Below are 13,926 nucleotides of genomic sequence, written 5' to 3'. Positions count from 1 at the left end.
TCCAGTATTCTACCTATTCCATATTATTAATAGCTGTCAATGATCTTTCTGTAATGTAAATATGATCCTTTTCATCTCCTGGTGTAATACACAACAATAGCTTCCTGTTACCTTTAGAAAACAGGAAAGAAAAAAGCTCTAGATGTTTTTTCATTCAGCAGCTTTTACTATACAAACTTTCTTACATACCAGAACAAACGTGCATCAGCTCTGCCTACCAACACCAGATGATGTTTATGGTTGTGTTGTAATAATTTTAGTTTATGGTTGTCAACTAGGTTTGTGGTATAGTTGTATTTGTGCTCATTTTTTAAATGTTTTATAATTATCAGTAATTCTATCACCATTAGTAGGTGCAAAAGCATAAGGTATTGAAAATGTTATAAAGTGGCATACTATTATGATGGATTAAAAGGAAAACTTTACATGGTATACACATTGGCTTCTTACATAGTAAGACTTGGGACACATGTATAAATAGGGAACGTCTTTCAGAAGCTAACATGTTGAAAGAGGAGCCCTGGAATATCAAATCCTCTGTAATCTGGCCATAGCTTTCTTCACCAATCTCATGTCCTACCATGCTTCCACTGGATATACCCTATGCTCTAGCATAACAAACTTGTACCTTATTCTCTCAGTACCTTCATGCCTTCTTCACATCGTTCAGGTGGCTTTCTGCCTCCTTGCGTTCTGTGTATATTTGTATTCTAATACGATAGCAGTATACCGTAATTCTCTACTCATCAATAGTTTTCCCTGGACTAACTCCTTGAAGGCAGAGTCCCCATCATTTATTTCTTTCTCTCTTTGTTAGTACAATAGTGGCACATAGTTATTCACTGATATGTTGAAGAATAGATGCGTTAGTTGACTGATGTCATTAGATGCTGGGCTGAAATATACTAAGTACTGTAGCTTTTTGGCCTTGGTAGTTTATTTAGTAATTGCATGATATGTGTATTTAGATGTGAAGCATGGCTATATAATGCTGGAGAATTATGGACTGTCACTTTTTTGGAAACGTGGTTTAGTATGAGCTGTCACTCTTTTTATAAAGCCTATTATAAGATATTCTCTCTTACTGTCCTCCCTATCAATTTACACTTAACATATTTTTTTTGAGGAAGATTAGCCCTGAGCTACCATCTGCTGCCAATTCTCCTCTTTTTGTTGAGGAGGACTGGCCCTAAGCTAACATCCATGCCCATGTTCCTCTACTTTGTATGTGGGATGCCTACCACAGCATGGCTTGCTAAGCGGTGCCATTTCCCTATCTGAGATCCGAACCAGTGAACCCCAGGCTGCCGAAGTGGAACGTGTGCACTTAACCACTGTGCCACCAGGCCGGCCCCTATGCTTAACCTTTGAATAATTGTATTTTCCTATTGGCATTCATATTATTCTGATTTTCCTCTGTTTTCTGTTTAGAAGTTGTAGAATTTCAAGAGATCCCTGAATGTTATAGAATGTATAAACATAATTAAAGAGTATTTAATTTTTATATTCCTTTAGATACACCTAAGCAACATAAGCAAGAAAATGATTGCAGAAGAGCCAGTGATATGCTAGGAACTGTATGTGATCTAGCCAACAGGTAAAACAAATTTAATTTTCATATTGACTTTTTTCCCTTCGTTAATTTAGTCCCATCTCTAGCCAGTTTCCGAGCTTCTCTGGTATGGGATAGTCCATAATTTTCTTCTGTTTTACAGAAGACTGTTTTTTCACTGTGGATCCACGTTTTCAGGAAAGATTCACCATTTCTGATGCATGGGCGTTTTTCCCCTCTGTTCTTTATCTAAATGTTGGGATTCATGGCGGTTATCTAATTCAGGAAAAAACATATATGGAAATTATCTAATGCAAGTTTGGGAATTTTTGCCTTTTTGTGTCTGTGAGCTTCTTTGAAACCTTTTATGGCTAACTAAATCTAGGAGTTTAGGAGCCTTTGGGACCATCTAGTCTGGTAGTTTTCAGACTGCATTCTGCTGCACCCTCTGGTGCTGTGGAGGAATCTAATTTAGCTTGTGGCTTGTCCAACCCTTTCCCACCTCAGCCTGAGCGGCTAGCTCTTTTATCTGTGTTATATGTTGGGGTTTTTATATGCCATTTGATTAAAAAAAAGTTTCATGCTTTAAAAAAAACCCCAAAAACTGGAAGACTTGATTCAATGTAATCCCAGAATTTAACATATGAAAAAACCAAACCTCAGTTTATTGTAACTTTCTTCAGGAGTGTTCGTGTTTTCTTTATTGCCTGTTTTCTTTATTATGCCATTTTGGCTCTTAAAATGGATGCCAGATTATATAGGCAAAAATCTCTAGATGTATGTAATCCACTTGGGGAATATATTTATTCTTTATTGAAATTGTTATTAAGTAGAAATCAAACAGACATACTGAACAGATTGCTTTATTGTTTCGTTTTTTCTGATTACACTTTGACCTAAATAGGGGTTTCTCAGTCCAACTTCCCCATGTAACTGAGGCACAGATATGGAAACAAAATACTTAGGACAATTCTGAATTTTAAATGAATTGACGCACTCTTCGTTCTATACACTCTTAATAAGTTATGTTAAAACACCATACCAAGAGTCAAAACTTCTCTGTGAAACTGAGCTATTGACAGCTTCCTCTGCGGTAATGTTCTGGTTCACAGGAGGTCAGGACTACTTTTGTAGGAATTATATTTTTATTTTTAGATCTGGATGTGATGTTGATTTTCTGAGTACTTAGAGGAAAATAATAAAGTCTTTTGTGAATACCTGGTGTTGAAGAGATAGTAAAGTTGTTGGGCCTGCCCATTTTACTCATTGCAGTTGTTCTTAAAGCTAGAGGGTGATAGCTGGTGCTTCCCAGTATCAATTCTGCTTTTGGTTTGTCTTCCCTTGAGAGAACAAATTAAATATTTTGATTAAGGGCTCTTGCTGGACTAAAGATTGATTAAGTCAGATTTTTTTTTTCTTTTGAACTCCATTGACCCTCAAGATTCTTCTTTGAAGTAGAATTTTGTACCAAGATGTACTGTCAGAATTCTGCAGGAGTCAGACTCTCAGCCCCTAAGAATTTAGTTCAAATAGAATTCCCTTAAAGGATACCATCAACAAAATGAGAAGACAAGCTAACAACCGGGAGAAGATATTTGCAAACCATATATCAGATATGGGGTTAATATGCAAAATATACAGAGAACTCATACATCTCAACAACAAAAAAAACCTAACAACTCAATTAAAAAATGGGCTAAAGGTTGGAATAGAGATTTCTCCAGAAAAGATATGCAGATGGCCAGTAGGCACATGAAAAGATGTTCAACGTCATTAACTGCAAGGCAAATGCAAATCAAAACTACAATGAGATATCACCTCACTCCCATCAGAAGGGTTATAATTAACAAGACAGGAAACAATAAGTGTTGGAGAGGGTGTGGAGAGAAGGGAACCCTCATACACTGCTGGTAGGAGTGCAAACTGGTGCAGCCACTGTGGAAAGCAGTATGGAATTTCCTCAGAAAATTAAGAATAGATCTACCGTATGGTCCAGCTATCCCACTGCTGGGTATTTATCCAAAGAACTTGAAAACACAAATACATAAAGATACATACACCCCTGTGTTCATCACAGCATTATTCACAATAGCCAAGACATGGAAGCAACCTAGGTGCACATCAAGGGACAAATGGATAAAGGAGATGTGGTATATATACATAATGGAATACTACTCAGCCATAAGAAGTGATGAAATGTTGCCATTTGTGACAACATGGTTGGAGCTTGAGGGTATTATGCTAAGTCAAGTAAGTCAGAGGGAGAAAGTCAAATACAGTATGATCTCACTCATAAGTAGAAGAGAAAGACAACAACAAACAAACGCATAGCAACAGAGATTGGATTAGTGGTTACCAGAGGGGAAGTGGGGAAGGAGGAGGATGGAAGGGGTGATTAGGCACATGTGTGTGGTGATGGATTGTAATTAGTGTTTGGGTGGTGAACATGATGTAATCTACACAGAATTCAAGATAGATTATGATGTACACCTGAAATTTAAATAATGTTATAAACCAATGTTACCACAATAAAAAAAAGTTCTCAAAATAGGAAAAAGAACTTATAGTAAATATATTTTGATTTCCACATTCATCTTCAAGCTCCTGGATCTTTTAATTATCTTCTGGGATACTTTATTTATTTATTTATTTTTGAGGAAGATTAGCCATGAGCTAACATTTGCTGCCAATCCTCCTCTTTTTGCTGAGGACGACTGGCCCTGAGCTAACATCCCTGCCCATCTTCCTCTACTTTATATGTGTGACACCTGCCACAGCATGGCTTGGTAAGTGGTGTGTAGGTCCATGCCCGGGATCCAAACTGGTGAACTCTGGGCTGCCAAAGCGGAACGTGTGAACTTAACTGCTATGCCACTGGGCCAACCCCTTCTGATACTTTAACTATAGATTTGGGATATTGAGGGGCGGTAGGGAAAGGCTTTTGGTGACAAGGGATAAATGCTTAATAGCGTATGAAAGATTATTACTGCTTGATAGCAGAACAGAAGACAGGTGAAGAGTTGAGTTACTGGGATGTGGAAGTAAACTTGTTGCTGAGAGTTCTTTACTGTGAAAAGTATTTATTAATAAAATATTTTATTAGTAATGTGTAACATGGGTAGACTTTTTAGACTTCTGGTTTTCCCCCAGTTTTTTTCCTCTATCAAAAGTATGTTGCTTTTTTTTATTTTGGAAGTACTGTTTTCTTAGGATAAATTCCCACAATGAGATCAACACCCTTTCTTTTTTTAAGATTTTATTTTTGCTTTTTCTCCCCAGAGCCCCCCGGTACATAGTTGTGTATTTTTAGTTGTGGGTCCTTCTAGTGGCATGTAGGATGCCACCTCAGCATGGCTCGATGAGCAGTGCCATGTCCGTGCCCAGGATTCAAACTGGTGAAACCCCGCCGAAGCAAAGCGTGTGAACTTAACCACTCGGCCACAGGTCCGGCCCCCAACACCCTTTCTTTTTATCTATTCCGGTGCTAGGATTTCATGGGCCTAAGTTTTGGCATGGCAAGTGGATTGAGAGGACTGAGTCAGGGCTGCTTTAAAGTTGTCTTGGGTTGAGATCCTAGCAGGGCTAATAGTATGTTGCCAATTCAGAAATGAGAAAGAGAAAGATATAGAACGTTTCCATTTTTCCTTACTATGAGGCTCTGCAAGAATGATTCAAATAGAAAAATTTGGTGGTATCTATAGAACCTCATCCTTCAGTGATGTTCACTCATTGATTGTCAATCAGTTACAAATAGATATTGCACTACCAACACACTACTGTGTTAGCCTTTAGGAAGACATAATCTTTGTTTTCAACGAGCTCACCGTCTAGTGGCATCAGTCCACTGATTGCTGGCCCTGCTTCAGAGGAATTTTGGAGTTTTTTTTTTTTTGAGGAAGGTTAGCTCTGAACTAACATCTGCTGCTGGTCTTCCTCAGCAAAGAGGAACATCCATGCCCATCTTCTTCTGTTTTATATGTGGGACGCCTGCCACAGCATGGCTCGACAAGCAGTGTGTAGGTTCACACCTGGGATCCAAATCAGTGAACCCCAGGCCACTGAAGTGGAGTGTGCGAACTTAACCGCTGCATCTCTGGGCCGGCCCCCCTTTTTGATCATTTTAGCCTTAAGTTTTTGGAAAAATTAAGATAAAAGTGTAGTAGATGATTAATTTTTTTCTTTTGATATCTAGATTATATCCTGTCGAGGCAAAGTTGAAGCTTGAGCAATTTCAGTGAATTTCGAGTTATGTTTGGAAGGTAGATGAATGATTCCAAGAAGGGCATCTTTGAAAAAGCGTATTTACTATTATATAAAATATTTGCAGAGCTGTTACTTTTGTACTTCTGGCTATGAACAGAAGGCAAGGCACCCACGGTGCTTGATGTTGAAAGTGGTCTCTGGTAATCTTGCCTTTCATGTTACCTAGAGTGGGAAAGCTTCTGGCTAGTGCGCACCCCCAATCTATATTTGAATTTGAAAGCTCTTTCAAGACGAATCTAAAGTTATTACTGTTCTGAAGGCTTTAAAAATTTCGTAACTTATTTTGTAATTATAATGAAAAGATGCATAAAGTTTTTATGTTGTCCAAAGGGGCAAGAGAATCTAAGAGGTTAAGAAATACTATGTGTAGAATGCAGCAAACTGAAACAATAACCTTATGACATTATTGTAATTGTAACGTATTTACTTCAGAGCAAAATTCAGCATAAGAGAAACTGATTTTGGAGATGAAATAGCAAAAGAATCTTAAAGGAAAATCTCTGCTACACTGAAATTCTGTGATCTGAAGCCAGGACATTGTAATAATGTGATTCTGGTTAATTGAACTTTTTAGCCTGTACTCAGTTTTTGAGTGTTCATCAAGTCATTTAACTCTTGTAAAAAATGCTGTCAACTTAAAATTTATATCGGATAAGGAAAATGTGCTTAATTTGGGAGGCTGATACACAAATTGGGCTGAAGTACTGCTCTGATTGTCACCATACCTCCCTAGAATAAACTGCCTTTTGATGACCGGGACGAATTGAGTGAAATCGTAACGGACAGATACGGGGCAGACAGTTTCTTTAGATGATTCCGATCCATCAGGTGAATGGAACTTTTTCCTGTGTATAACTTGGATTTGTTATATTTTTTTCCTTTTAGCCCTGCTTCCTTCCTTGTGCAGCCAGTTTCATCATCAGATAGGAACAGTGTTGACCTACTTGAAAAGGTACATTTTAAAAACAATTTTTAGTTAATTCTGACCATATGCACTTATGATAAAATATTTATTTTTGTTGATATCCCAGTTTAATTTCTATTTTCATATTTCCCAATATTTGCACATTATGCACCATTTCTGTTTACACGTTTTCTATTGCTTTTAAGTAGGAATATTGGAATTATTTGTGTCCTTGAACGTGTAATTTCACAATAGTGTTAACAACCTTTTATAGGTTTCTAACTCAAGAATCTCTAATGAAGATCAGGCATGATTATTAAGGTTTTAACATTACTTGTATGTCTTTCTCAGGATATGAAGATGAGAACGCCTAGAAAGAAAAATGAAACAATTTCTAACAAAATACCAGAATTTGAAGTTGAAGAGTCACCATCATCAAGTATTGCAAAGAATATAGAGAGTAGTACATGTGGAGGGTCTCTGCCAGCTAAAAAAAGTGATCCATTCCAGAAAGAGCAAGATTATCTGGCAGAAGAGGTTAGAAAAAGACTGTAATAAGTATGCTGAAATATCTTTTATTTTCTTAGTTACTGGGATTATAAGTGACGTTACAGTTAATTATTGATTAACCAGGGGTAATTGGGAAAGGGGGTCACACATAATAAAAATCATGGTTAGAGCAAAATTGGTCCTCCCACAAAGTAGAAATAGATTTAATGTAAAGTTACTTGGTTAAGATTACATCCATGGTTTAGAACCCATAAATTTACACCCAATGATTGTACTCTATTAAAATACTCTGTGAGTGCTCTCTGTTGCTTAGCTCGCTTCCTCTTTTTTGAATATTAGAACAGAGACTATGCAATATCATATTATCACCGAGTGAAGGTTTTGTCCTTCTGCTTTCTAAATATTTAAAAAGTGATCAAATGCATCATTGTTCATGATCTTGGTTTTCCGAACCAGCCCTGTACCTTAGTGCCATTCTCCTTTCACTGGCAGGTGACGACATGCTCCCGCTGCTGCCCCGTATTACAGAACTCGTTTTACACAAATTAAATGCTCAAGCCATTCTCATAATTTTTGTTACGTTTCCCACAACATCCTTTAGCAGTTTGAATTTCGATACGCAGCCAGAAGATCAGCTACTTTATATTCCTGAGAGACTGAAAGAAAAATTTGGTTTAGTGCATATTGATTCAGGTATTGGAGTTCCCTCCTTTCTCTCAATCCTGATCAAAGTAAATGAACATTGTTCAAATAAGAGAGCTGGGTGTCAGTCATTTTTCTTGTTTGTAACATGCGGAGGTTGGACCGGTTTCATGGTCTCTGAATACTTTTAAATTTCTAAAGTTCTCTTGTTTCTCTTTGTTGATTGATTGACTCTACACCAAAGAAAAGATGGTCAGTAAGTCTTTTTATTTTCCTTGATATGGAAGGAAAGGCACATTTTCTGGTTGAAAGAACTTATATTAGCGGTAGAATAGGATGGGATGGAAGAAGAGAGTCCTAAAATCTCCTAAAGCTCTGAAAATAAAATGAAGTTAATTTTCTTTAATAGTGTTTGTGACAAGGAATATTTTGTGTTTGAATTCTAAGAACCCCTCTTTTTTCGTGGGAGAGGGTTAATGGGGGTCAATTTGAGTATGGTTGGAGGAAGTTTCTTTTTTAGGCATCTCGGGGCAGAGATTTTAATTTGCATGTTTTTTGTTTTCTGCTTTATTGAAATTTAGTTAATACAGAGTGTTATTTTCATATGGTATACTTTATTTTAGAATGTATCCCTATGCCTTGTTAACTAATTGATATCTAATAATGAGGTTTCTGGTAAAGAAGTATGTTGTCAGAATGTATTCTCTTTGATAATAGACATGTTATTGTACAAATGGATTATAATTAAGAAGGATCCACTTGCTTTAAAACTAGTCATTTTAGCAGATAGAGTTGTGGCTCAAAGATGTGGCAGATAGCTGCTTAGGTCACTGTGTAGTCAGAACTACCTCTGAATCTTTCCAAGTATAAAGGCGATCTTTTCTCTCCTCTATGATGGGATCTCTAAGATAAGAAGGGAGGGAACAGTTTTGTGTTTGATTTCACCTTCTAGGATTGTGCCTAGATACAGTCGTGTGCTACATAATGATGTTTAGGTTGATGATGGACCACATGTACAATGGTGGTCCCATAAGATTAGTACCATATAGCCTAGGTGTGTATTAGGCTATACCGTCTAGGTTTGTGTAAATATGGACTATGATGTTGGCACAAGGACAAAATCATCTAAGGATGCATTTCTCAGAATGTGCACCTGTCATCTAACAATGCATGACTGTAGTCTGTATAGTGTCTGGGAGCTACATTGTTGAGCTTTTTTGTACCATCTGCTATGGGAGGACCTGCTGACTGTTAAGTGCTGATTGTTCTTATCAGGGCTTTTGCTGCATTCTACCAATGGGCCTGGTAATTTTTGCATTACTTTTTCTTTTCTGTTTTAGGTTGCGAGGGCAGTTGTATCTGGGTCACCACAGCCCTCTAGAGGAAAAGAATGGAAATTAGAGGAACAAATTGACTCCCTAGTTTCTAACCCATTCTTAACAAGGAACCAAATACCCCGAACTCCAGAAAACTTGAGTAAGTTAATAGTGCTTTCTAGCACTTATTTTCTTTCTTAGACATTACTGCTATTAGGACCATGGTCTGACACATCTAGAAACTCACTTTAAAACTCTTTTCTGTATCTTTCAGTTTAGTGGCAATAACTGTTTTGATGGAGGGACTTTTATTGAAGTATGAAGTGTGGGCACTCCCGCTTACATGGCAGTCTTTCAGCAGTGTTATTTTGCCTTGGTTCTCTACAATTTTGTTTTTGTTGTTTTTGCATTTTCCTAGAAAATACTTTAGTTGATCACTTTTTTTTTTGGAAGATTTTGTTTTGACTTTTTATTTTTCCCCAAGACCCCCAGTACATAGTTGTACATTTTAGTTGTGGGTCCTTCCGGCTGTGTCGTGTGGGATGCAGCCTCAGCGTGGCCTGATGAGCGTTGCCATGTCCGCGCCCAGGATCCGAACCAGCGAAACTCTGGGATGCTGAAGTGGAGTGCATGAACCCAACGACTTGGCCACGGGGCTGGCCCCAGTTGATCACTTTTAAAAAATCTTCTGCCTCCACATCTGACTTGTGATCAACATTTATTGAGTATAGCGGCTATGTTCTCCCAGTCAACAACTGGCAGCATCAGCCAACAACGGTGTACAGAGATCTTTTTTACCCTTCCCAAGCTAGTCAGGCTGCCCAATACTTTTTTCTTATAACCTATAATTTATGTAGGCAAAGTTCTGATGCTGTCCTTATGTAGGCACATCCTCCATTCAGAGTTAAGTTGATTCAATTCAGGTTGAACCTAGGCACATCCTAGATTGGTGGTTGGCAAACTACAGCCTGGAAACCAAATCTGGCCCACTCAGTGTGTTTTTGTAAATAAAGTTGGATTGAACACAACGTTGCTCATTTGTTGACATGTTGTTTATGTCAGGCTACAGTGGCAGAGTTGAGTAGTTTCCACAGACCAGATGGCCTGCAAAGCTTAAAATATTACTATCTGTCCCCTTACAGAAAAAGTTTGCTGAACCCTGGACTGGATGGGCAAGAAAATATCTTTTTTTAATTTATTTTTTATTTTTTTATTAATGTTATGATAGGTTACAACCTTGTGAGATTTCAGTTGTACATTATTGTTAGTCATGTTGTGGGTGCACCACTTCCCCCTTTGTGCCCTCCCCCCACCTCCCCTTTTCCCTGGTAACCACCAATCAGATCTCCTTGTCAATATGTTAACTTCCACCTATGAGTGGAGTCATATAGAGTTCGTCTTTCTCTGACTGGCTTATTTCGCTTAACATAATACCCTCGAGGTCCATCCACGTTGCTGCGAATGGGCCAATTTTGTCTTTTTTGATGGCTGAGTAGTATTCCATTGTGTATATATACCATATCTTCTTTATCCAATCATCAGTTTCTGGGCATGTAGGTTGGTTCCACGTCTTGGCTATTGTAAATAATGCTGCGATGAACATAGGGGCACAAGGGACTCTTGGGATTTCTGATTTCAGGTTCTTAGGATAGATACCCAGTAATGGGATGGCTGGGTCATAGGGTATTTCTATTTTTAACTTTTTGAGAAATCTCCATACTGTTTTCCATAGTGGCTGTACCAGTTTGCATTCCCACCAACAGTGTATGAGGGTTCCTGTTTCTCCACAACCTCTCCAACATTTGTCGCTCTTGGTTTTGGATGTTTTTGCCAATCTAACGGGTATAAGGTGATATCTTAGTGTAGTTTTGATTTGCATTTCCCTGATGATTAGCGATGATGAACATCTTTTCATGTGTCTATTGGCCATATTTATATCTTCTTTTGAGAAATGTCTGTTCATGTCCTCTGCCCATTTTTTGATCGGGTTGTTTGTTTTTTTGTTGTTAAGCCGTGTGAGTTCTTTGTATATTATGGAGATTAACCCTTTGTCAGATAAGTGGCTTGTAAATATTTTTTCCCAATTAGTGAGCTGTTTTTTTGTTTCAATCCTGTTTTCCCTTGCTTTGAAGAAGCTCTTTAGTCTGATGAAGTCCCGTTTGTTTATTCTTTCTATTGTTTCCCTCAACTGAGGAGTTATAGTGTCCGAAAAGATTCTTTTGAAACTGATGTCAAAGAGTGTACTACCTATATTCTCTTCTAGAACACTTATTGTTTCAGGCCTAATCTTTAGGTCTTTGATCCATTTTGAGTTTATTTTGGTGTGTGGTGAAAAAGAATGGTCAATTTTCAATCTTTTGCCTGTGGCTGTCCAGTTTTCCCAGCACCACCATCTTTTTAATACATGTAGTTTGTGTGTGGTGTGTGAGAGTATCTGCACATTTCAGGAGCAGCTTTTGTTACTTGTGTGTGATCCGTTGGAGGGGAGGTTTTTGATCTTCTTGGGCTTTGGTATGTTGTGGAGCCTTCCTAGCCAACTGGCATATCTGTGGAACGTTCACTGAGTCAGTAGCTTTATCTTGAGCACTAGAAATGAAATGTTTAATTGCATGCTCTGTTTGGGAATATTAGTAAATTGTGTTTTTCCCCCCTTCATTTAATTAGTAAATGAAATTAGACGCTCTTGGAGAAAAGCTGTTAAAATGGAAGAGAACGGAAGTACAGAACCAATTCAGATGGATCCTGAACATAGAGAAGCATTGCCAGAGTCCTCACCTGTGTTGCGTGATCAGAGAGAACTTAGCATGGCCAGTTTTCTCTCAGCAACCACTGTATCCAATTCCAGCCATTCTCATTTGCCGGAAGAGAAGGTTGTTTCAGATTCCCTCAAGTGTGTGCCTCAGAAACACAAGGTGACCAGTCACGTAGGTGAACCGACAACACAAAATCAGTCAGATTTGTTAAATAAGAAAATAATTTGCAAGCAAGATTTGGAGTGTACAGCTTTACAGAACAAGCTTTTAGAAACTAGCCAAATAGAGACATTCTCCCCTGCTGTAGGCAGCAGGGAGGGGATAGGTAGCAGTGAAGAGGAGGGTGTTGAAATGCTGCAGCACCCACAAGCTGCTTACAAACGACCTTCCCTGCATAAAAGTATGCTATGGGACTCTTTTCAGATAGCAAGCGGAATTAGTCCCAGGAGTTTTAAGGATATTGATTTTGGCATATTACATGAAACTCTTCCAGAAGAAGTTGGTCACTTAAGTCTTAATAGTTCTAGTAGTACAGAGGCCAATTTTAAACTGGAACCAAATAGTCCTCTGCAAGGCGGCGTTTTTCCAGGTGTTGTGGAAGAAAGACTGGCTACTCCAGAATCAGACTTCCGTTTACAAGCTATTTGCAGTAGATATGAGGCCCTGAAAAAATCTCTGTCCAAGAATAGAGGAGAAATATATCTCTCTAGTCCTGAACCACTTGAAAGACACAAACCAGAATTGGGCCCTACTCCCCAGAACACGCAGGCAGATGATATGCTTGACTTTTTGGGCACTCGTGATTTGCACATTGACTATACAAAACCATGTTCACGCATGTCCCTTGGTGAAAGAAAACGGTCTCTTTCACCACTAATTAAGTTTTCTCCAGTGGAACAAAGATTGAGGACCACAATACCATGTAGTCTTGGAGAACTTCTACCTAATTTAAAAGGTAAGATTTAACTAGACCTATGCATGTTGCCCTGTTGAAGTTTTCGCTCAACTTCCTGTAAAAATAGTATGCGATGAATGCTACATGATCTTTATCATTAATGTGACAAAATATGTTCCTTATTCCTTCAGCTAGAATGAGAGGAGTGAACCCATCACTTTTATGGTTAATTAGAGACTCTCTAGTGATGCGTATATAGTTTATAATTGGTTTGGGACAGGGGTGGAAAACAAAATCAAAAACCTGAAACCTGTGGCTTTTGTAGTACAAGCTACTGAAAGTAAATCTTGTCGCAGTCTTCTTGGCTAGAGGAAGATGGTTCTAAAAAAAGTTGAGAAACACTATGTTAAATATCATTCCTGTAATAATATAATATCTGTGTTTTGCTTTGAAGTCAATTTGGTTGGTGGGGTGACAAAACAAGGTAGGTTGGTGTATGAGTTTCCTAGGGCCGTTGTAACAAAGTACCATGAACTAGGCAGCTTAAAACAACAGAAATGTATTGTCTCTGGAGGCTAGAATCCAGAATCAAAGTGTTGGCAGGGCCATGTTCCCTCTAAGCCACCAGAGGAAGATCCTTCTTGCCTCTTCTAGCTTCTGGTAGCCCCGGGTGTTCTTGGCTTGTGGCAGCCTAACTCTAATTTCTGCTTCCACATTCAATATATGACATTCTCCCCTCTGTGTCTGTTTACCTCCTTATAAGGACCCTAGTCATATAGATTAGGGGCCCACTCCACTCCAGAGTGACCTCATCTTAACTGATTATATCTGCAGTGACCCTGTTTCCAAATAAGACCACATTCTGAGGTGGTGAGGTTAGAACTCCAACATATCTTTTAGCGAGGACACAGTTCAACCCATAACAGTTAGTATTAATTATTGAAGCTGGATGATGGATACATTGGGTTAATCATACTTCTCTTCACTTTTATGTATGTTTGAAAATTTTCATCATAAAGAAAGAAACTCCTCTTAAAGCATGTTAGAACAGATAGAGATCTGGTGATACAGATTCATTATATATCTCTGAT

General features: G+C 38.3%; 1 protein-coding gene and 1 non-coding gene across 4 annotated transcripts in view; both read left to right on the top strand.

Moving 5' to 3' along the window:
- HAUS6 (HAUS augmin like complex subunit 6) overlaps positions 1 to 13,926 on the top strand; it is a 39,869-nt gene that overhangs the window by 22,364 nt on the left and 3,579 nt on the right. For all 3 annotated transcript variants that reach the window (XR_001398773.3, XM_014845516.3, XM_014845526.3), the window contains exons 12-16: positions 1,516 to 1,597; positions 6,701 to 6,767; positions 7,071 to 7,256; positions 9,212 to 9,347; positions 11,852 to 12,895. Coding sequence is in view for 2 of the 3 variants with exons in the window: in XM_014845516.3 (XP_014701002.2) it covers positions 1,516 to 1,597; positions 6,701 to 6,767; positions 7,071 to 7,256; positions 9,212 to 9,347; positions 11,852 to 12,895 (1,515 nt within the window). In the remaining variant the exon portion in view is untranslated. The remainder of the gene's footprint in view (positions 1 to 1,515; positions 1,598 to 6,700; positions 6,768 to 7,070; positions 7,257 to 9,211; positions 9,348 to 11,851; positions 12,896 to 13,926) is intronic.
- On the top strand, positions 6,488 to 6,618 carry LOC123280312 (small Cajal body-specific RNA 8). Its single transcript, XR_006519119.1, has one exon. It is a non-coding gene; the product is annotated as a small Cajal body-specific RNA 8 (non-coding RNA).

Source organism: Equus asinus, chromosome 23 (genome assembly GCF_041296235.1).
Source record: "Equus asinus isolate D_3611 breed Donkey chromosome 23, EquAss-T2T_v2, whole genome shotgun sequence".
Classification (NCBI taxonomy): domain Eukaryota; kingdom Metazoa; phylum Chordata; class Mammalia; order Perissodactyla; family Equidae; genus Equus; species Equus asinus.
The sequence above is the reverse complement of the archived record's forward strand: the minus strand, read 5'-3'. Positions and strand labels throughout refer to the sequence as shown.